Raw genomic sequence first — 25606 nt, forward strand, 5'->3', positions numbered from 1 at the left:
TCTTCCTAATTTAGTAAGCGAGATCATTAGATGCAATTGCTACATACAAAATTTTATTGAAAAGAAACCTAAGAAACAACAGATGGATTCATTTGCTATCATAGGTTATTGATTCACATTTAGTAAAAGTAAGATTTTTCTCCCTTTTAGTAGTGTTTTATTTCAGTACCTTATGGGGGTGCGGGGGGAGAACAGTCCTAGGTAGTCTTTGAGAGAAAACTATTTTAAAAAGGAATAAAAAAATGTTATGACGTTTTAATAAGGAATATACGAACTAAGACTAACTCATATAATCCTTTATATTTTTCCAAGTAAAATATTTTTTTAATTTTTAATTTAGTTATGTAATGAAAATATAAGGTATTTGCTGTTTGCAAGAAGGTAGACTGATAGAGAAATCATTTTAATCTGGTATGCCAGATCCTATAATCAGTGCTTGGAAGGAGCAACTTGATGCCTGCAGAAGTTGAACGGACTTTTCAGCTGGGTTTTGATACAGCAGAAAAAGGGTTTCTCCCCACGTGGAGAATGAGTGAGCGAGAATATTCCACTGGAAGGTGCAACAGGTACAAAAACATAACATGAGAGAGTATTCTCAAACTGTGAAGGGCAGATTGATGAAAGGTTAGTTGGCTGGTTAATGAATATCTTCCCATACCTTGCTAAGAAATTTCAATCACCAAGATACGTTATATGTGCTAGGTGAAACAAGACACATGAATGAGTTCCAGGATTGGCTTTACTGTCAAGTATACAAATTCTGACCTGTCCCTTAATTCTGCATATCCTCTAAGTTCTGTAATCTCAAGAAGATGACATGAGATTAGTGTCAATTGGAAGTAAAAGTTCTGAAATAAAAGGCAAAGGTTTTACTAGCAATAATAAGACTTTTAAAATATTTAAAAACATGTATTCTTACATGGTTCATATTTGCTTTCCCTATGAGAAAAATATTTGTTTTCCATTTATTATGAAAGAGTATGATTTTACTCTGATTTGTTTTCAATCTATGATAGAGAGCAAATATTTCTTTTATTTTAATGTGTTATATGCAAGGAGAAACATACTGTAGAAGAAAATTAGTGACGGATGCAAGTTGATATTTTAGATTTAGATAGAAGACCAAGTCTTCTATAATGTGCTGACTTTTTTCAACATTTGTTTGCATTTATCTTTAAATTGACAATCCTGATTCTCTTCCTAGGAGCAACAGTAAACCCAACATCATGTGCAATTGAGATTGGATTATAATGTAATGCAAATGTATGTGTCACCAGTTCAGTAGGATGCTCACTGCCTCTGGGTTTTGTATATAATTTACACAAACAGCAACTTCTGTTTTATGTAAGATCATATCAATATTTTGACTTTTTTCGTGGTAAGAAGGTGATTGACAGGATAAAGAGAGAAACTGGGGAGTACACAGTAGTTGAGTGTATATTGCTATGATATTAATCAATGCAAATGTGCAAAGTAATACATGAAGTAGAACAAGGGCCTGTGTGTGTGTGTGTGTGTGTGTGTGTGTGTGTGTGTGTGTGTGTGTAGGCATAGGCATTAACAATCTCAGAGCAATAGAAAAAGTCTCAGGAACATTATAATTTATCTAGTGTATATTTACATCTCTTTTATTCTCTTTTAGTGTTGAGACTCTTTATAAGCATAGTCAAATGGTTACACCCATCAGTTTAATGACAGAAAAGCATCTGTTATTCCAGAGTCAGACACAGAATCTCTTAGAGATTTGTAGGACCTTTCGTTAGTCATTCAGCCTTCCACCCAATGAAGGAAGACCTACACATTAACTCTGACAGATAATCTTCAAGCTTATTCCTCTGTCTATAAATCAGTCCTTTATCTAAGAATGTTTATGTTACCAATGTGATTTTTTTTCCTGAAATGATAAGAATTATGTAGGCTCTCTTTTAGCCAAAACTGTTTTCAGTGATACAGTAGAACTTAAGCTAAATAATTCTCAATACTCAAAGTCCTTAAGTTTAAAAGTATCTTTAAATAAAAGAGGAGGGGTTGGCAAGTTTAAAGCCATTTTAATTTAATTCATATATCTTAATTACAGCCATCAAGTTTAAAGTAGGTTCACAGCTCATTCCTTGTTAAAGCCTACTCACTTTTGCGGGAAACATTCTGAGTACAAACTCACACTTGGTTCCTGACCCTGCTGCTTTCTAATAAAATATTTTATCTTGGAGTTGTACATAACACCTGTATCTAGTAATCCCTTTGCTTTCAAATTCCTACTTCAAGGCCATAACACAAGGGTTTACTAAGTTTTTCATTTCTTTATTTTCACATAAGAGCAAAGCTAACTTCCTCTCAGACATAATAGTTTATAGTATCTTTGGCATGGTCTTTTAGATCCTCTATAGCAAGGGTTGGCAAACTAGAACCAGCAAGGGCCAAATCCAGCTTTTTTTTTTTTTTCTTTGCAGTACGGAGGCCTCTCACTGTTGTGGCCTCTCCCGTTGCGGAGCACAGGCTCCGGACGCACAGGCTCAGCGGCCATGGCTCACGGGCCTAGCCGCTCCGCGGCATGTGGGATCTTCCCGGACCAGGGCACGAACCCGTCCCCTGCATTGGCAGGCAGACTCTCAACCACTGCGCCACCAGGGAAGCCCCTGTCTACTATTTTTATAAATAAAGTTTTATTGGAACACAGCCACACCTTTTCATTTGTGTATTGTCTATGATTACTTTGCACTACAGTAGCAGAGTTTAGTAGTAACAATACACCATACAGCTTGCATAGCCCAAAATATTTACTTTCTGGCCCTTTAGATAAAAAGTTTGCAAACTACTGCTATGTAGAATATGAATAGTAGAAAACAAAAACCCACAACCTCATTACCCCAAGACAGTTGCTTTCAACTTTTTATTATCTTTCTTTCCCTGCATTTCTCTTACTTATTTTTAAAGAGATGAGATTATATTGTTTTTGAACATTTTCACTTGACATAAAATTTTATGCTTATACATTATGTTAAAATAGATTTAGCTATTTTGTTCCTTTGCTTCTCCCTCATTATTTTCATCTAACCCTCTCATCATCCTTACTTCATTCCTTCTATGTTCTTTTGGTTTCCAACTTTTAGACACTAGCTTTGTGGCTTTGCACAAGTTATTTGGACCTCTCTGGTGGCTTCAGTTTCCTTATTTGTAAACCGAGGATAATAATGATCTTCCAGTATCTACATCAAAGAGTAGTTCAAAGAGTAGTTGGTACTGGGTAAGATAGTGAACAAAACAAAGTTCCTACCCTTCGGGGGCTAACATTTGTAGTGACAGGACAGAGACAATAAGTAAATAAAAAAGATACGGAATCTAAAATTTCTTTAAAAAACAATGTTAATAGAGAAAAACAAAGCAGGAAAAAGAAGTACAGAGTTCAAGGGAGGCTTCTCTGATGTCATTGGAGCAAAAACCTAAAGGAAGTGAGGGAGTGAGTTACATGGACATTGGGGGGAAAGAATATTCAAGCAGTGGGGTAGCAGTTGCAAAGATCCTGAGGCAGAGGGGTTCCTCTTGTTGGCAGAATACCAAGGGCATAAGTCAGAGCAATCAAGGGCAGAGAAGTATAGGAAGTGGGTCAGGATATAAATCAGGTACAGCCTTGGTGTCATTTTGAGGGTCTTTAGATTTTACTCAGTGAGATGGAAAGCTATTAGAGTGCTCTGAGGAGAAGAATGGCATTACCTGACTGACTTTAACGATATATTAGAAAGTCCATACTATCTAAGGCAATCTACAGATTCAATGCAATTCCTTTCAAAACACTAATGGCATTTTTTCACAGAACTAGAACAAATAATCCTAAAATTTGCGTGGAACTGCAAAAGACCCTGATTAGCCAAAGCGACCTTGAGAAAGAATGACAAAGCTGGAGGTATGCTCCCTGATTTCAAACTATATTAAAAAGCTATGGTAATATTATAAAAACAGTATGGTATAAGCACAAAAACAGACACATAGATCAGTGGAACAGAGAGCCCAGAAATAAACCTGTGCACTTATGGTCAGTTAATCTACAAAGGAGGCAAGAATATACAATGGGGAAAAGACTACCCCTTTAATAAATGGTGTTGGGAAAACTGGACAGCTACATGCTAAAAATGAAACTGGACCACTTTCTCACACGATATACAAAAATAGATTCAAAATGGATTAAAGACCTGAAACTATAATACTCCTAGAAGAAAACATAGGCAGTATGCTCTTTGACATAGGTCTTAGTGTTAATTTTTGGGATCTGTCTCCTCAGGCAAGGGAAACAAAAGCAAACAAGTGGGACTACATCAAACTAAAAATCTTTTGCACATTAAAAAAACCATCAACAAAATGAAAAGGTAGCCTACTGAATGGGAGAAGATATTTGCAAATCATATATCCAATAAGGGGTTAATATCATAATAAACAAAGAACTCGTACAACTCAGTATCAAAAAGCAAACAACCTAATTAAAAAATGGGCAGAGGACTTGATGAGGACTTCCTCTTTTCTAAGGAAGACATATGATGGCCAACAGACACATGAAAAGATGCTCTACATCGCTAATCATCAAGAAACCGCAAATAAAATCCACGATAAGATACCACCTCACAGCCATCAGAATGGCTATCATCAAGAAGTTAATAAATAACAAGTGTTGGTGAGGATGTGGAGAAAACAGAACCCTTGTGCACTGTTGGTGGGAATCTAATTTGGCACAGCCACTATGGAAAACAGTATGGAAGTGCCTCAAAAAAATTAAAAATAGAACCAGCATATGATTCAGCAATTTTACTTCTGGATATTCTATTTACCTGAAGAAAACAAAAACACTAATTCTGAAATATATATGCACCTGTGTTCATTGTAGCATTATTTACAATAAGCAAGATATGGAAGCAACCAAAGTGACCATCAATGGATGAATGGATAAAGAAGATATGGTGTGTGTGTGTATGTGTGTGTATACACACACACACACCATATATATATGTGCATATATATATGTATATATACACAATGGCATATTACTCAACCATTAAATAAGAAGAAATCTTGCCATTTGCAACAACATGGATGGATCTGAAGAGTATCACACTAAGTGAAGTAAGTCAGAGAAAGAAATACCTTATGATCTCATTTGTATGCAGAATCTAAAAAACAAATGAACAAAACAGAACAAATCAAAAACAGACTCACAGATACAGAGAACAGGGTGGTTGCCAGAGGGCAGGTGGGTGATGGGTTGGGCAAAACAGGTGAAGGAGATTAGGAGGTACAAGCTTACAGTTTTAAAAATAGTCATGGGGATGTAATACACAACATAAGGAGTATGGTTGATAATATTGTAGTAATTTTGTATGGAGGGGATAGTTACTAGATTTACTGGTGGCAATCATTTCCTAGTGTATTTAAATGTCCAGACACTATGTTGTATACCTGAAACTAACATAATATCATATATTTCAATTAAGAAAAGATAGAGAATATTTCTAAGACTTAGGGGTAGGAATTAATTTCATAAGCAAGAAACAATAACCAAAGCTCATAAAAGAATAATAATTTTGACCATACTAAAACGCAAACCTTCTGCATAACTAAAAAATTTAGAAGTAGAAGAATCTATATGCAACACTTCAATCAATTCATATCCAGAAAAAAATGAAGCATTTTCTAAGTTAATAAGAAAAGTATGCTTTTGGAAAAATGGACAAATAAGCACTACACAAAAGATTAAACAAAAAAGAATTAACATATCGAAAGATACTCAGACTCACTATTGATACAGATCCCCACTCAACAATTTGATAAAATCAATAGTTCAGCAATACCAACATAACGTTTCTTCGGCAATGTTAAGAGAAATGGAAACTCTTAACACTACTTGTTTTACAGAATATGATCATACCTAGTAAATTTGAAAATACACATATCAGCCTCTCAAAAACTCTACCTCTAGGTGTAGACCCTAGAAAAATATTGCACGTGTACATGTAAAAAGATAGTCTTTGTAGGAGTATTTGAAATAGCAAACATTTGGAAACAAATGCCCATCAGTAAGATGAAGCAATAACATGTGGTACACTCTTATGAAAATCTTACACTTTTGTAACAACATTGTTTGAATTTGTGTGAAGTTCAAAAGCAATCAGATGAGCAGCATGTAGGTCACATAGTTTACATCATAATAATGCAGCAATTTACAGAGAGTAGTAAAAATAACACACATGAAGATATATTAACAGGGATATGTTACACTTGAGTGACCATAGTTAATATCCAATAAAATATAATTTGCTTAATAAAATAACTTCTCGCTAAGTGCATATTTATGTCTATGTGTACTAATAATACACACACACATATATATTATGTACACATGGGTGTTCATGTATTCAGTTTTACCCTGAGAATATTGAATATATGGCTTTACTCTCATTAAAATTTTAAAGCATTTAATTTTTAAAACTTGTTTTCCCCAGAAATAAAAATAGTGTGATTTTCCCCAGTTTTATAAAGGAATTTTGGAAGCTACTGAGCAGATGGTGTCATAAAAGAAATATTTGTTTCGTTTATATTATCTATATAAAATCATTTTTAAGTGTCATTTATATTTTGAATATTTATAAAAAATGTTTCTGTGATAGTTAAAATAATCCAGAACTCTATGAATTTTCAGTAGATCAAATATGTACATAAATGTATAGATTCGAATTTTACATGAATATAAAAGGGTGTTGGCAAAAAAAGATGAAAGGAGAACCCTAATTTAATTCCTTATTAAGGATCTACATCAGTCCTATCAGTCTGCTCCAGAGAACTAATTAAGCAGTCGAAATTCCCTGTGTATCCGCCGTTTGAGTGATACAAGCTTTTAATTTTTCGATCATTATTGACAACCTCCTATGACTCTGGACTCGAGGGAGTTTATATCAGTAAATTGTCCAAAACACCTTAAGAATAATGAATCCTTAAAGTCCACAAACTAACATACTGCTAGTGCAAAACATTCATTCTGTTACCTTGTCCTTTCAGGCCATGACGACATGATTGAAACACAAAGAACTTAGTAATTATCTAAATTTCAGAGGTTTTCAAACTGTGTTATTGTGGATTTCCTAAAAGTTTCGTGGTATACATGTGTGTCGGGCAGGGAGATGGTATGCATGGGGCTGGTAGTGGCTTTTTCTCTTGGATGCATTGTGCGTCCAACAGAGGTTGGTTGGTTGGACCCATGCTGAATATATTCTAATTTTCTATGATTGCCAATAAATTGTCATTCTAATTGTAACTGGTGTATACCTTTATGTATAATGTGAAATATCATTATTGGTTTTGAGAGTTTATAATTCATATGCACTATGAAAGTTCTGGAATGTAAGGGCATTTAGAATTAGACCTTTAAAATCTCAAAGTTTCAGGTTATACAGTCTAAAAATTAAGGCATATTTAAATACACAAAGAGCGGTAATCTTATATAAAGAGAATAAATTGCATTTACCTCTGTGTGCGTTTGTAATTTAATCATTCTGGGACAGAACACATTGTGTTCAGATCCAGAAAAATTAATAGATTTTATTTGCATCTATTTCTACTGTTTCCTTGACAACTACTATAGACGCTGCTATCACCATGGGGATGGTTCTTCTAAATGAAGCGGCAACATCCAAAGGCGATGTTGGAAAAAGACGGAGTAAGTCTCTGTGTTGGTATTTTTCTAAGTTTGTGTTAGTCTTAAGCTTCATTTAAATCAAATGGGAAATAGATAAAAGTCCTTTGTAAATGAACTTCTAAAGAAATGTTCTGGTTTGAAGACAGTTGTGGTGTTCCTTACTTTTTTCTGTTTCTTGGATGTGTGTGTGGCAAATACTTAAAAATACATTTCTTCCAAAATGGGACTGGGTGATTTTCTGTGGAACTGGATATAAAGAAGAGCTCTTATTCACCCTTGGTTGGGGTGCTCTGATGCATCTCTGCTGAAGCTGTAGTCTCTGTAGTCATGTCCACCCTACAGGAAGGGTGGAAAATTCTGTGGGCAGAGTCTTCAGAGGTTTTACTGGCTAATGATATGTTTCCCTGTGCCACAAGAATCACGTATGCATTCAAGGACTGACTCAGAGAGAGAAGTTTTTGCATAGGTCTTGTACCCTGAAATACTATACTTCTGATTACCTCCAAAACCTCCTTTTAGCAACATTTAGAAAGGGGGCATTTCGTGATACCATGTTTTCCAGTGTCTTTGCCTTTTCCAATGATATTCCAAGATTTACAACTCTACCAACTTCCAGCACTATGTCTTAACAAGGTGACTACATTTTATCCTTTGACAGAACTGTTCCTCGAAGGGAGTTGTAGAAAAAGAATACATGTTTATAAAGTAACATATTTTTGGCAGGAAAAGGGAAAAAACACATGGGAAAAATCTTCTGCCCTGAGGAGCAGAGGTTAGGAAAGGACAGACAGCCTTACATTCAGTATTTCCCACCACAGATCTTTCTATAATTAATATAAAGTCCCCATGTGAGCTTACGATTATGCTTCCAGAAACCTATAATTAAGATTTTTCTCAATATGCTTTGCATTTCTGAACCCTTTATAAAACCCAGAATGTATGCGTGAGGAACACAGGCATCTGGAAAAGACTCATAATTTATTAAGAAGTTTAAAATAAAATCCAGACTTAATTTTTATGGGAATTTTAGTTATGGTGACATGTATGTACATCAGTCATAGTGATTTCTAAATATAATTCTTAGGTATCTTAAGTGTTGAAATGTTTTGGATGTAACAGACACTTTAGTCTACCCTCTGTTTTCCCATGATGCCATCTATACACTGTTAGAAAGAAACTACACAAGCGACGAACGCATTACTTTCTTTAGTTAATCATTGCTCAGAACATCATTTTATGATTTATGTTTTGAATAAAGAATGTGACGTTCTTGGGACTGGCAAGTAATATTTATAAGGACAAATTCTTATGTGTTTATATATTTATCATGTATCCTTCATATTAAAATAGTAAGAAATATGTAATTTTTTAATTGCAGGTCTATAATTATATATATATAAATAATCACTCCAGCCCCCACCCACTGCCAGTTTATTTATTTGTGTGTCTGTGTGTGTGTGTGAGTGTGTGCGTGTGTGTGCGTGGTGGGGCAAGAAACAGAAGGGGTGGAGAATGGGAAATATATTTTTTAAATTATCCCTTTTGACTCCAGTGTGATTTTTATTTTCGATATAATACAAGTACTGTGATTATTATTGCCCAGGTCAGAATGCGTCTGTGTCGTCATAGCATTTTCTTCTCACAAGTATGTTATCTCGTATGGGCTGCAGTGGTTTGTTGGGTCATTACTAACTCCTGTCTCGGGTCCTCTCCCCCACGTGCGAGTACTTGAGTAGCATCATTTTGTTCCACTGCATAGAATCAAGTAATATACTCTGTCTTACTTGATCACGTTTTGAGGCTTATTTCCTATCAAACACAATCAGATGAGGCTACCAAAAGCGGCAAAGGGAGTGAAAAATTGTTTTACTCAGCTTCTGGAGAAAAAGACAGAGGAAAGGAAGAAGTATTTGGTAATGCCAAATGTAGGAAGTAGAAAGTAAAGCATCATGTCATTAATTCTGGGTTTACTAAGATTATTATAAGCACAGTTGCTATGTCTAGTGGCTAGTGTCTGTCATACTTGGACATTCCACAATCTAAGGAAAAAAAGGTGTTTTTCATTTCTGCGGTATTCAGCAACTGTTTTTGCTTTGCTTTCTGCCAATATTCATTTGAAGTTCACCTTCATGAGTGCTACCTGAAATGAAATACCACAGAGGCTGCAGCTCAATGCTATTAAGCACTTAGGACTTTTCGTAATTTGATCTCGAAACTGAGAGAGTGGTATTCCTACAGAGTTGAAAGAAAACTGACAGATTTCTAGACCATGTTTTAACAATGCCATACCTTATCTACTCCCTGATTTCCAGGATTGTAATTAAACCTGGTCTAATTTATATGCTAGAATAATTTAAAAATCGTATTTCATCACTATAGCAGCATATAGAACCGTTTAATCTTCCTTGTTTCCGTCTGTCTTAGTGTGTTTAATCTCTTTTGTCTTCCCCTTTCTTTTATAATTAATTATATTAGATATTCCAGTGTTTTTAAAGAATTCCCTGAAACTAACGAAAGGATACAAGTATCGCACAAATGTTTTATTCTTAAGAAACGGTTAGCTATTTCTTATTAAGAGAACTAATTTCTACTTATTTACAGAACAGATTTAAATAAATTTCTATTTCTCTAAATATACCTGTTTTCTTTTATTCTAAACATACCTGCATTTAATTGGCTCAGATTTTTAAGCATTTATGTTTTGTTTATTTTACTAATAGCAATGTATCTTATTTAATTAAAATCCAATATATGTATTTGCATACATTTTTATTATGTATATTATATATATTTGATTAGTCATCTACTTTAGAGTAAAATCTTCCTAACCATAACAGAAAGGAAAAGAAATTTCCCTGTTGTCAACTTGCCTTGGACAAAGCGACACTGAAAACCTAGACCACAGCCTAAGCGCATTCTGCTGTAAAATACACCGTGTGTTCCTTTGTAAAACAAACAGTAATACCGAGACACTATTACCAGCTATTTAGGGGGATTTTCTCCTGCTTTGACTGTCACAGAGTTCATATTTTCTCACTCCCCAAGCTTTTGTTCCTAGCCTTCAGTGTGCTGGGACGAACTGTTATTTGTAAGGAACAGGCTTTTACTGAGGCAGTAATCTAGCCAATAACCTAAAATTACATTTCTCTGTAAATATTCCATGGCATCTGAAAATAAAATTATATTGCACATTCTAATAATGCAAGTGTCTCTGCTAACATAGCCAGTAGTTCACAATGCAGGGGCTGACAATCTTGTTTGCGGTTTATCACATGTTTTGTTGTGTTTTGTTTTGATCCCTCTGGTGGCATTTTAGTACTTGTAGGGATTCTGTAAGAGAAGAAAACCACCAGAAGACTTAGATCACTTTTGTTGTTTTCATACCCCAAATAGTACATTTTCATTGAGAAGAATGTGGAAAATAATGATTATCTGGTTTGTTGTACCTGTGTGTGCCATGAACTGTTACATGTAAGTATACTGTGATTAACTGAATGCATTTAAAAAATATAAACATTTGGGTTGTGTGTGTCTAGACCAATGGAGTTTTCTGTCTCTTTCTAGTCATTTGTCTAGTGGGATTAGGCCTGGTGGTCTTCTTCTTCAGTTTTCTACTTTCAATATTTCGTTCCAAGTACCACGGCTACCCTTACAGGTAATATCATTATACTAATGTGACTGTTTTCATTTTTAACTAATAAATAGAATTTCATTGGTTAATATATATTTAAGGATGAATATAAAGTAGCTAACTTATTTGCCAAGTGACTTTAAACTCTGTTAAGCAAGTTTTTGAGCACCTGCCATGTGTTCTGCATAGACCATATGAAGGAGATATAAGGCATGGTTCCTGCTGCTTAGCATAGCATAGTTTTATTTTAGAGATACATGTTATATGCATATTACATATGTACATAAACATAGCAAAATGTTTTAAATTTTGTGGAATTTATCAAAATTTCTTCTTGTCTTGGTTTGCCTGTCCATCATGATTTTTACTTCATTTGCAAAATTTTTTTCTCATAAAAGCTACTGTTCAGTGTCCAGTAACTTGCATCTTTTGAATTCTGCAAAGTTTTAGCTTTTTTTCCAATAAAAGCAAACTTGAAAGGGAAAATTAAATGATAAAATAACGTCTGGTCACTGGAAGTTGTATAATGAATATCTCCTAAGATTTTTACCAACATATTTTCATAATTGGGGATGGAAAGATATTGAAAATTTATTCCAAAATGATGTTATTATAACCAAACTATACTTTTCACTAAAGCAAATACAACTGATGTGCCAGATTAGAGTTGTCCAGGTCATGAATTAGGCAGATTCACTTCTGGACCACATTCCTCCCTCAGCTTCTCTGAAAGGAATAAACATTCCACTTTCTCTTTCTCTAGGGAGTCCTTCTAATAACCCATCCTTCTCTCTAATTAATAAGCAAAGGCTCTGTATTTCCTTTCCTAGAGATTCTGAAAACTCTTTTCTGTTAAGATAGTAGAACTAATGACATATTGATAGAAAATAAAATCTCATACCTTACATCCCTTTTGCATGTGAACTGAGCAATTATATTAAGAGAATGTTTCTACATAGGTGATGGCAGCAATGTATAGCTTTTTCTGGGGCACAGAACTATTCCCGTGACAGAGATCTGATTCTGGGCTTACAATGAAGAGTAAGACGCTTCAGCCCTACCTCTCTGTTTTCTCATACAGACAGAGGCACATTTCCAATCTCTTCTTCTCACACCCATTAAAAATAAATGTACTAAAGGAGTGGAAGAAATGTGAGTATCAGATCTGAGCTGTGAGGCCATCTACCTTTAATCCTGCCTGCAGCGTAGTGAATTTTTAAAAAACATTAGTTCTGAGGGCAAGAAGAGTAATAAGAAAGGCAATTAAAGCCTCCAGTTTCTTGGTTTTATTCTTGACATTGGCTATCTAATTTTGGTTTTGAAATGTGAAGTCAGACTAATCAAACCTCAGATTAAGTAACGCCCAGGAAAGATGAAGTTCATGTTCTTCTTTTTCCCCCTGCCCTACGATTGAGAATCACGGTTCTGTATGACTGGAGTCTTAGTTTGACTTGCATGTTTTCTGTTGATGGAATTTGTAGAAGAGTATTTCTGTTTCTCTTAAGTTTTTATTCAGCGTGTCAAAAACAGTTAAATTAACTCATTTCAACCTACAGCATTTACAGTGTCCATGAAAGGTGTCTACTTTAATAAAAGGTGAAGTATAGTAAGGGATGTTGTGCGATTCTTAAAACCTATTTAGTTGACGGTCAGAAAATAGGGGAAGGTAAAGAGCAAATTCCAGCTTTCCTTATACATCAGAGCATCAAAATCTAAAAAGAATATCATCCCCTATCTAGATCTTCCTAGTCATTATATTGCTATGTTAGAACAAGTAGAGAAAAGTTATTTTTCTCGTTCCATGGAATAATGTTACATTTGACAGCACTATTTTGTTATGATATGAAGAGTTTAAGTTTGTCCTTTTTTCCCAAAAAGTAATTGTCATTTAGTAGTCTAAATCTCTAATCCTCTGATTCTTTACCAGGAGTGGACATGTAAATCACCTGGGAAGCTTTTCAAAATACATATTCCAGGCCTCACCCTAGATATTCATAGTGAGCATTTCTGAACCAGAGTATATGCTTATTGCTTTATGAGTGTGGCATCAACCATTCTTATTGTGTCACAGTCACACTCCCTTTCCAAGGGCCCACCAGGCTAAACAAGGACTGGGCTTGCCGTTAGCTGGCCTCACGGGGCTGAAGTGGAGATGTAAGGAGTCAGATGGAAATCACGCCCAAGAGTGGTTTGTGAATATGAAATTTGACAAAGTTTAGATGAAAACCCCTAAGAGGAGCTGCCAAGAAACAGACTCAGAACAGAGCTCAGCAAAAAAGCCTGGGAAACCCAGTGCACTGAAAGACTGTGACATGTCATTACAGAGACATGAAGGCAGGATCCTGGCTTTGGCCTCCACTCTTGCAAACTCCACTGTTTGCTGCGCTGTTCCAGCTCTTCCACGGCCCACTTTAAATCATTCTCTTAGTTTATTCATCTCTTCCCATATCCCTTCAAAGCTTTCTAATATTTCTCTTCAGCCTCTTAAGAACTTCTGTTTGTCTCTGCTTTCCTGCATTCTACCTTTTCCATGGATATAGTGAAACATCGTTCATCAAGCTTCCATAAATCCTTCTAGCCCTCCTACTTCATAGCTCTCCAATCACTCATCATCAAATTCTCTTGCCTTGTCAGGTTGATAGAATAGGTTATATGTGTTCCCTTCATTACATTTACAGCATCCCTCTGAGCTAACAAAATATGGTAGAGGGAAGCATTATGAGAAAAAATACCAACTTTGCATCTGGAAAGCTTTATTCTCTTATTAGTCTAACACGTGCATATATGCCAGAGTTACTTTAGTAATGGTAGGTATTGCTTTGGGGTTTGTTTTTAATCCACTGCATCATTTTCCTTCAGAATAAGGTTTTTTCTCAGAAATTTTATCAGTTCTCTTGTGAATGATTATGATAATAAATAGATGATTAACATCAAGAGCAAGTGTTGCTAAAAGGACTGGAGGGAGTATATATACCAGAGATTTGGATAAATCCTCAGCTAAGTTCTAAAAACCTGGCAGTATAGTGAAAACAGTTTCTGTCCAACTAGTTCCCTGGAGAGAAAGCAAAGGTGATCGCAAAAGCCAGAGTGAGAGAGGGAATAAATGAGAGAAAGGACAAGAGAAATAATTCTGGGAATAGTTGAAAGATGACATGTTAATAAAAAAAGAAAAAGAGACGATTTCCCACTGAATTATCCTATGGGAGAGGCTTGGTCAGTTATGAACATAGTACCACATTCTGAAGGAGCACTTTGCATTCCCAGAAGCACGTGTCTGTGGCACCAGCATTATAGTATTTGATAAATAATAAACAAACCAAATCTTGCTCCTATCGGATAAAAGTAGTTTGTAGGGAATGAGAAAATGAGATACTCGACACCATCATTATAGCAAGAGGAAAGGTATTCCATATTCCAGAGGTATGTCTTGGCCTGGGTACTTCTGAAAAGACATTGTGGATGCCCATCTTCAATGAGAGCTAGTGCCTAGTGTAATGAATCATAAACCCTGGTGACCAAGAGCTAAATCAATCCAATCCTTTATGCCAGACATACATTGAAGTAGGCTTGCAAAAAAAAAAAAAAAAAAGAACTTTCTCAACCAAGACCATTTCCTTGACTTTGAGATGAGCTGCCAGGACAAATAAACAGTTTTCTTCAAAAAGAATGGAAAAACCTCCCACTTCTGCCTACTTTAGATGATACCAGTACTTTGGATAAGACGAGAGATGTCCTTTACTGAAAATGCATATTTGAACATAACACCATCTACTAACTGAAAAACACCTTTAGCCAGGGGCTTTGGCTCCAATGCCAAAGTACTCTCTTGGGTGTAATGCCCCGGCCTTTGGTAGCCTTTGATATCTGTGTTTTAGGTTTGTGAATTATAACTTTTGTACCAAGAAATGCCTCTGATGCACAGAACTATGTCCAGAATTATTTTAAAACTAATTTTTTATTTCCTCACAATTTTGAATTGTCTGATATACAACCTTCAGTTTCTTCTATAAGGAATGATCTTTTTGCTTTTCATTTTTATTTTAATTTTAAACTTCACAAAACTTTAAACATTCATGCGCTTCCTATTTTCTGAGTACTTCACACTGCTATTTTTTTTTTTTTTTGGTCTATATACTTGCTGAAAGGGATAAAAGTCTGTTACATGTTTACTCTACTTCCTTAAATCGTCCCCACATTTTAGTCTTAAGGGTTTTTTCCCCACAGTATCAACATGTTTCATGCCATCACTAAATTCTCCCAGATCATCTTTAAGTTTCAATAAGCAAACTTCCCTCATTTAAATCCCTGATCTACCTGTTACTAGCTCAGTGACTTTGGGAAAGTTAAGTAACTTTTCTAAACCTTGGTTTTCTCATTTGTAAATGGGAAATGTTTACATACTTTGACATTTGTAAAGATTATATGATGTAAATCACTTAGCACATTGCCTGGTACTTAGTAAATGGCACATAGTATTAATTACTCAATAACTCTTTGATACTAATTATTCTCATTAGTTCTGATATAAAGATTTTACACATTTATATTTAATTTTTCCTAAGCAGGATATTTTTACGCCAAAGATTAAGCAACTGTTGTTTTGGGGTTTTTTGTTGTTGTTTTGAGGTTTTTTTTCTCTTTCTTTTTGATGTATAGTTGATGTACAATATAAGTTACAGGTGTACAATACAGTGATTTACAATTATTTTTTGTCTTTTTGTTGTTGTTGTTAGGGAGTTTGGGATTGGCAACTGTTGTTTTTTATTTGCATGATTCAGTTAGTGAAGAACAGATTTCCCCTGAACCTTTTGATGAACTTAATTGGTCTCTCGAATCCCTTGAAATTATCAGTGAAATATCAAAGATTATTAAGAATTTGATGTAATTACCAACTGAGCCATAGTTCAGAAAAAGAAGGAATTTTATTCCAGTGATAGCACTGAATTCATCTTGTGTATTAAATAAAGATTAACTTTAGGGTTTATTCCATTTTCTAAGAAGAGTAAAATGCTAGTGGTCATACATGAGAGTCTTCCATTATGGGTAATTACTTTCCCACTGTTTTCCACTGACACACTGATTCAAAGTTTTCTTCAAAAAATTTCTATAAAACTATTTGACATATCAAGTCTGTTTTAGTAGGAAAACAGCATGAAACATTCTCTAGTAATTCTATCATTTTGTTTCCTGTTTACGAATCTTTGGTTGTCTTTGAGAGGTATGGTATAATGGAAAAATAATGTTTAGAATCACAAGATCTGAGTTCAAATTCAGTATATAATTTTGTATGTTATAAGAACTCTGGCTCTGCAGTCACACGGATCCAAGTTTGAATCTTCCATTCTCTCTTCACTAACTTTGGGACTTGGAGTTACTTAACTTTTGAGTCTCAGTTTTCAATCACCTCTAAAAGTAGTGTTTTTATGGGGTTGGATAACAGCTTTGTTAAGCTTGTTTCTTCATCTGTAACTTGGCATAATAATTAATACCTATCTGAGAATTTTGAGGGGATAAATTATATAATCAATTTGTAGTGCCTGAAAGGTAGTGGGTTCTCAGAAGTAATTACTTAACCTACCTCTTGCCTGTACTAGCCATTTCAGCACTTGGTTATTCAGTAGCACCTTACCACGTTTCATTTTTCATTAAGTATTCATACGTAACTTTTGTGTGTTGCAGTTCTTTTCATTCTAGAGTATCATAAGGTATTTTAGAGAAGGTCCTTGGAAATGCCTTTTTTATATCTCCAAAGTGTTGTGCACATAGTAGGTGCTCATCATATACTTGTTAATTGAATATGTTTATTCAAAAACATTTTTTATTTATTCCTTACCTAACTGCAACAGGAACCATTAAGATAGAAACATAATGGAGAGGAGAGTATTGGTTTGCCACAGTGCACAACTCCAGAAGGTGGAATTCACATCACATGATACGCCACGGAGTTGTCAGGTTGTTCCACACACCCAGAGGGGTGTGTGGAGTGTGTAAACATTATTCCAGACACCTGGGCCCTCAAAATGATCCTGAGCTGGCTGGCATCAAAAGTAAATATAAAAATGCGTATTAATTAAGCTTACAATGGACATAGAAACTACTCCATTGTCTTAACAAGATACTTATAATTCATGATGGCTTTGGTTACTTTGAGAGATGATGAATAACCAAAAAAAGGATTGACATTCAGGAAGGGAAAGTACAGAATAATAGGTAGACATGAAAGATATTCCTAATGAATTTTGAGAAAAGTATGCTAGTGAACAAGCACAGCAAGGCAAAAAATCCCAGGACGTACACTATGTAACAATATCACTTTCCTTTCTACATCTTACTTAGATGTAGATCTTTCATTTGTAGGGAAAACATAAAACACAATCTTGAGCCGTACAAAAGTAAAACACAGAAATGGTGTGGTGATCAATCCACAATATGTATCATTGATGAGAATTTCACTGGGATTGCCTTTCTGATGCTGAGTTCCAGCTTTGAAGAATGACGTAAAGGACCAAAGACTTAGAGGTGGTTCAGAGAAGAGCTGGAGTGCTATAGCGGCACTCCTGTGTGTGTCCTATCTTATCTACATAAAGAATACAGTGCTAAATCTTTGTAATACTATTGTACAAATGGAAATCGAATCTTAAGGACTATTTTCTCCATATTGTTGTATTTCACTGTGGTGTATTGGAAAGTGATCTGGACTTTGAGTGAGAAGATGTGATTTGGACCGTGGCACTTTAAAACTGTAACCGCAGGCAAGTCTTTTCATCTTCTCTGAGCCTCAGTTTTCCTCATCTTTCGGATAACAACCATAATATTTATCTCATAAGTAAGACAAGTTGTGGCCAACTATTGTTTTACAAATGCAAGATAACTTAGAACTATGAGAGCTCGTATCCCAGCCTTACGCTGTTGTACTTAGCTGCTACAGGGACAAGCCCTCAGATGAAGTTTTCCAGCAATAGACTTTGACCCATGGACTTAACCACTGACAAACACAGTATGTTTTTTTAAACAATAATATTCGTATGCATGCGTATACCCACCACTTCAAACAAAATTTAATTCGATTTGGCTACTTCTGTTTTATTACTTGAGGGAGGAAAGCAGAACAGTTGACAGAAATATGTTTAATTCTGCTGAGGAAAAGTATAGTCAAATGCCTTTTCCACTAACAAACAATATAAGCTTTAATATCCAGAATATCCAGAATAATAAAATACAAGTCTTCTAAACACGGACTGATTTTTTAATATTTGATATTGCAGAAATAGATACCAGGAACCTGCATATAAATCCAAAGTGATTTTTATAGAACACTCAGAGTCCAGGTTTTTTGATTTCGCACTGCAGTCCCTCAAACCTCAGAACACATGGTCTGAGCAGAGACACACACAGCAAAGGAAGCTCTAGAGGGTTATTTCCATTGTGCAAACACAACTTTCTTACACCGGCAGAAACTCCACCACTCAGCAACCCCCGAAAGGAGGGATAGAGTAGGAAGCTCCTGTGATCTAGAAGTTCTGTTGTTCACGTGTCCCCCCACCTTACTCCACATACTAGCTTTATTGGTCTTTTCCCCCCAGACCTAGCATCCACGTCTCTGACCACACCTAGTTATAATAATAATGTTATCCAGACTCTTCCAAAGTGCCCCGCTGTGTAGGCTGTAGAGAAGAGGCCTCAGCAGTCGTTAAACTTGACAGCTCTCACCGTGCGTAACTGTAGGTATATCAATAGAAAGGTTTCCATTCCCAAAGATCCCTTTCCCAACTCCTAATAAAGTCCTGAATTTCTTTAGGGCTTTATTTTAGATCATGTACTTCAGACCTGAAGACTTTTCTGGATTTGGTAATTTTCTGTTACAAAGAAGAGAGCCCCAGGGCTTTTGGCTGAAGAGGCCTGGCTGACAGCCATAACTACTTCTCCCTCGCATCCCCTTAGAACACTTGTGAATATAAAGGTTAGAAAATCCTGAGAACAGTGACTCATTAAGTTCTACTAGCTACAAGGCCAGGGGAACAGGAGTGAGTTCACTTCTTTGGCTCCAAAATGAAATCAGAGCAGCTGCCCCTTATCCACACAAGTGATTTCTGTGCGACCGAGTGCCATTACGTAACCATGAGGTCTGACTTCTTTCCCAGTTTGAGAACAGCAAGTGAGAACATTAGACAAGAAAATTCTGTCCAGCTGAAGATCTTGGTAGAGAACTTAACCTGCTCCCAATTGGACAGAATTCATTCATTCAAGAGCACCGCATACATTCTGGTTTTTTAAAACACTGGGGAACAGATAAATTAATTAAGAGAAGTCAAAATGCAAACCACTATTTGGTGCCTGTTCAGATATTTCACAGGAAGAGAAAAGGAACAAACATTACATATTACATGTAATATGGGTCTCCAGTAGCCACCCAATAACCAAATCCAGATGTCTCTTCTCATTCTGCAACCCGTGTAACCTTTCTAGGACTTTAGTTAACTAGCTCCTCTTGGACAGGCTATGCCCTGGATTTTGTAACATGGCACGCTTGGACCTTCATTTTTCCTTTTAGATTACTTCTCAGTCCCCAATATACATGTTAAATCCTGATCTTTCTCCTGAGATCTAGAAACAGACCTTAATACCACATTAACACCTCACCCTCAACCCCAAAGCCAAGCTCATCTCTGCTCCAAACCTGTGTCTCCTGCCCTGCCCATTCTCCCTACAACACTGTTATTCTCATAATCATACAAGGTAGAAACCTTGGAGTCAGTTTGGTCTCCAACACTTGCTATTCCCACTGCTGCTGTCTTAATTTATATACCTAGTATCTTTTTCAGAATATCACCCAGCCTCCTAATTTATCTCCGTGTTTAGTCGTTATCATCGATAACCCATCACTCACTCGAGAATAATGCAGAATCTTTTAAGATATGCACAGATTATGCTGCTGCTTCATCAAAGTCCATTGATGGCTAACCAGAAAGAAGGAAAAGTTAATACATGTTCCTTCTAGAAAATATCAAGAAACTGAATAAAATTTTTTATAATCCCAACACTCAAGTTGGGATGTCAGCAGTTTGACTTGTATACATTTTGAACGTAGGGAAGGGTTATATTAAAGTTTGGTTCCACCTGTTTCATCTTCCAGCACAGTCTTCACTGTACCTTGTAGTTCAGAGCAGGGTTAGCAACTACTGCCTTTGGGCCAAATTTAGCCCACTGCCAATTTTTGTGTGCCATGTAAACTAAGAAAGGTTTAAATCACTGGAAAAAAAGGGAATACTGTGATGTGACAATTATATAAAATTCAAAGTTCAGTGTCCATGAATAGAGTTTTATTGGCACACAGCCAGATTCATTTGTTTATGCCTCGTCTTAGGCTGCTTTTGCCCTAGAGCAGCTTAGTTTAGTAGTTCCGAGAGAGACCTACGGCCCACATAGTTTATTCACAGTGTGCTGACTCCTGGTTTAGCCGTAAGGCGCACACGGAATCTGTTCTCATAATTTGTCTTTCCTCCATCAGCTCCTTTCGCTTAGGCTGTTATCCCTTCATTTCACTTGTTCCCAGTTTTTTCCTTTGTTTGCTTGTTTAAATTGTTCTTTGCCATCTTATCAAGTGTGTCACTGTGTTATACTTTATTGTATTCAGGTCTCTCTCCTCTAGAGAAGAAACATAACGGCCATGACTTTCAATCATTCCTTTTCTTGCAACACCCTTCTATTCATAATATTCTTCTACACAGTAGATGATCAGTAAGTCCTGTTGAATACTGACTGAAGCTGACTTCTGGGGGCCCTGAATTTGAGGAAATAGTTACTACTTTAACTAATCTTTCTCTAGAAAAACTTGATTTCAAATAATAAGCTTGTTTATGAACTTTTGGAATATCACTCCCCAGCAAGTCAGGGACTGCATTTTTATCTAAATCCTGAATATTTGCTATTGTGAGGGAGCATTAGCAGAGAGCCAGACTTAAAGGGAGAAGTGCTTTGACTTTGTATATACAAGGCCCCTCGGCATCCCTGATGTACTTTAAGTAATAATAAAGTTACACACTAGAAGGGAATATTTGCATCCCTTTAGCCTTGGAGAAGGGGAGCTTCTGGGGCATATTTGCTGGTCCTGGCCTCTACCTGTTCTTCCTGGGTACAGGTCAATACCCTTGCCAAGTAGCATCCATCTTATACTGCTACCTGAGTTAGGGTTGACCAGGCATGTATTCACTTGAGAATAAGCCAGCCACGGTACTCAGTGTTATAAACTGTATAGCCTACCATGTATAGACTACCATGAACTGTCATGAGATTCATTCATGACAGCAGGTGGACAGAAGTCCAGACAGAAGTTGATTGTGGTACCCAAGGCAGCTTCTCCCTCTGAGGAGACAGACTGCAACACTGAAAAAATACATTCCAAATAAGAGGAATATATTCAGTTTTTAGCATTCAACCGTTTTTAAGTATGATACAAAAGGATTGTATATGTTTTATAATAAGCCTTATTAGGAAAGTTATTATCCAAACAGTATTAGAAGCATGAATCTATGAGAACCATTAGATGATACATCAACATTAGACAGGTAAATGTGAGAAGAGCAAAAACTATGTCAGACCCTGATACATAGAAATGAGGGAACTTATTTCTTGAGTGATGAAATCAGTATAAAACATTCATACTGGAATACAACTTGGACATTTATATAATAAAAAAATAAAACCAAACATGAACTATTGAATGATTACTGGAGAATAATAGTTCATACTTTTCTAAGAAACATTTTAACAAAATATTTGACACTTTTGTGCCTCAGGTATTTCCGGTGTCTTGAACAAATGCTTATAACTCTTTATGAAAAAGATTATTTTAAATATAAATTAGGTAGTACTCTGCTAGATTAAACTTTTATTTTAGTACAATAGAATGATTAGTTCAAAATTAAATATGTATTTCTCATTTCATAATAAGATATAAAAAAAGATTATTTTAACAGTTTTCTAAAAATATTTCAGTTTGGAAAAAACCCTGGCGTAAACAAATACCTTTGGTAACTAAGGATTCTCAGTCTATTTCAATATTAAGAAAATACAAAGTTCCTTTTACCCTGTGAATGTAGCAACATATAAAAAGCTGTAGAACCTTTTTAACCTTTCCAGCACCAGAAAGTTAGCAAGTATAAAATGACCATAAAGGTCATATTACTATTCTTGCTTTTATGATGGTAATACTTTTAGCAGTGCTAAAAGGTGATCTTTAGTATTCCATCGCTGGAAATGTGCGGACTATTTTTAACAAAAAAAAGGAAACTATAAATTCTCAGGTTTCTTTTTTTTTTGGGTGGGGGCGGGGTATGCGGGCCTCTCGCTGTTGTGGCCTCTCCCGTTGCGGAGCACAGGCTCCGGATGCGCAGGCTCAGCAGCCATGGCTCACGGGCCCAGCAGCTCCGCGGCATGTGGGATCTTCCCAGACCGGGGCACGAACCCGTGTCCCCTGCATTGGCAGGCGGACTCTCAACCACTGCGCCACCAGGGAAGCCCTCTCAGGTTTCTTTTAAGTTATAAGTTTTTCAACTTTACTTATAGTTTTAAATATTTTGTGATCAGGTTTTCTTTTTTCATTAACCCTTATTCTTCAGTCAGCTTTATCTTCAGGGCAGTCTTTTAATTGAGGACAGAGAAAGCCGAAGTGTTCATCTACACATGACATATATACCTGCTTTGCCATCAGTGTTGTTAAGGATTATATGGATTGAACAGCATCTGTATCTTAATGTTCTGAGGAATTTTACTTCTGACTCTTCATGGCATTGGTTACCCTTGCAGGACTTAAGTCATAACTTGTTATCTCAAAAACTAGAAGCAATGTCTAGTTGCACCTAGATATCAGCACAATGATTTCTGTCTTGTAATTTAGTAATTCCTCAGAAACAGATACAGGGTAATAAAAAGGTTAGTTTGTATTGCATAATTACTTTATTATATAATGTAAACCAATATAGATAACATATTTAAAATATGTTTAAATGTTTCATGTAATGTTTTATAATACATGTATTTAATTTTAGCATATAGTATCACCAGGATTATAAAATATTAGCACTGGAAAGAACTTTAGAAATCATCCAAAACAACCGTTCTTTTCACTAATGAGGAAACCGAGGTTCAGAAAGATGAAGTAACGTATGCCTAGGATATTATAATTTAAATGTTCAAGTATTAAACTTACTAGTTTGAACTTTTTCCCAACTACATGGCTTTTCAACTATAGTAACCATTAATATATTTTTTTAATATTTAGTTAAGAATTGGTTTATCTCTGGTTGTCCTAAAATTATGTTGTCAAGACTTTAGAAGAAAAAGTTGCTACCTGTTAGCAGAAAGGTACAAATAACCAACAAAAGCTTGAAGAATGTTATTTAAATTGACTCACGATTTTACAAACTTAAATAAATTTCTTTTCATAGGTTAAAGTTTTGCTTAGGGAAGTTAAGAAAGGAAAAATAGTTACTTTTTACTTGTATTTCTATATGTACATACAGAAATACATATTTGTGTTGTTTCATCAGAATCTGATGATATTTTTATTATGATTTATAATATATTCTTTTTTGGCTGTTCAATATAATGAAATTATAAAATCCTCAAAAGTCTTTAGTTATTTTAAGAAATGCATTGTAGATTAAATAACCAGAAAAAAATATTTTGTTTAGGACGTTGAAACGGCCCACTCCAAATATGTGTTTCAATCCATTCCCTTTTGTTCCCCTACATTGTCAGTTTAAATGCCGATTTAACTAATGGTCTAGCTAACAATGAGAACGGCTCACAGAAGTTACCCATTGGGAGATTAGGATTGACATGTACACACTGCTATATTTAAAATAGATAACCAACAAGGATCTACTGTATAGCACAGGGAACTCTGCTCAATATTCTGTAATAACCTAAATGGGAAAAGAATTCGAAAAAGAAGAGATAGCTGTATATGTATAATTGAACCACCTTGCTGTACACCTGAAACTAACACAACATTGTTAATCAACTATTTAAAAAAAAAAAAAAAAAAGAAGTTACTCAAACTTAAACACCACAAGTTCAAGTTCTTATGAACAACTGCTTCCACCCCTGACCTATTCTTACCACAAGCCTGATCCCATTACAGGAACTAGTTCAGAGAAATTGCCCTGATATAAAAATGAGAATGAGGTGAAATAATGTAACTGTGACATTTTTATTTTATATTTACATGTACTAATTTAGAATGGGATAAAAAGCACTTGGTGTTTTCTTTATTTTCAGCCCAGAATTTTCTTTCTTTTTCAGCTTTTTAATTAAATGAAGCCGAGTGGGATTTGCATAAAGTGAATGTTTACCATGAAGACACAGTGTTCCTGACATACTAGTTCAAATTCTTGAGTTCATTTCCTTGCTGATTGTGATAATCCAGCTGTTTCTTGTACAGTTTTTTTAAACGTGAGTTTTCCTAGTAAACTTAATTCATAGACATGGATGGTTAAATTTAATATGGAAAGAACAAAGGCATCATCGCAGTGTTTTTCAAGCACATTATATTCACTGTATGCAATAGGTTGAAATAAATGACAATGCAGTTATGAATTCATGCTTTTAAACTGTTCACTCACTAGGAAAGAAAACCACAATGTTAGTAAAGGAAAACTATGAAATGTATCTTCATTCTTGGGATTGCACAGACATAGATGTATGCATGAAAATATGTCATGTACTGAAAAATTATACTTTCTGCAGTTTCAGTATAAAGGACATGTATGGTTACAAATAGCGTTTTGTTCTTTTTTGTTTTTTGTTTTGTTTTGTTTTGTTTGCAGTACGTGGGCCTCTCAATGCTGTGGCATCTCCCATTGCGGAGCACAGGCTCCAGACCCGCAGGCTCAGCGGCCATGGCTCTCGGGCCCAGCTGCTCCGCGACACGTGGGATCCCCCCGGACCGGGGCACGAACCCACGTCCCCTGCATCGGCAGGCGGACTCCCAATCACTGCGCCACCAGGGAAGCCCGCGTTTTGTTCTTATTCATCATAATTAGGTAAAGGAAGTAGGACAGGGAGCTGGATGAATACTACTCAGATACCTACCCTGGGACATGGAGGTCCTTCCCAGAATAAAAATGTAAAGCCAACATGACTAAATCAACACGCCTCAAGGCATCAGGCAAGGAAAGCAACATACAACTAGGAATTAATTCTTCTCCAACTTTAGAAGTGTCACCCAAGAATCCAGACTTACAACCACAAAACTAACCCACTATGGACATTTTGCCCTTGTGTTATATGGAAGAAGC

The 25606-nt window shown here is 35.8% G+C and overlaps 1 protein-coding gene across 3 annotated transcripts in view; it reads left to right on the forward strand.

Moving 5' to 3' along the window:
• Nucleotides 1-25086, forward strand: part of TUSC3 (tumor suppressor candidate 3) — a 183035-nt gene extending 157949 nt beyond the window's left edge. The window contains exons 8-11 of one of the 3 annotated variants that reach the window (XM_004277166.3): nt 7622-7696; nt 11240-11330; nt 17996-18058; nt 24612-25086. In XM_004277166.3, the coding sequence (XP_004277214.1) occupies nt 7622-7696; nt 11240-11330; nt 17996-18014 (185 nt within the window). In that variant the 3' untranslated portion in view covers nt 18015-18058; nt 24612-25086. The remainder of the gene's footprint in view (nt 1-7621; nt 7697-11239; nt 11331-17995; nt 18059-24611) is intronic. The other 2 variants (XM_004277167.3, XM_033400629.2) reach the window with 2 other exon arrangements.
• Nucleotides 25087-25606: the final 520 nt, after the last annotated feature.

This window comes from Orcinus orca, chromosome 21 (genome assembly GCF_937001465.1).
Source record: "Orcinus orca chromosome 21, mOrcOrc1.1, whole genome shotgun sequence".
NCBI lineage: Eukaryota > Metazoa > Chordata > Mammalia > Artiodactyla > Delphinidae > Orcinus > Orcinus orca.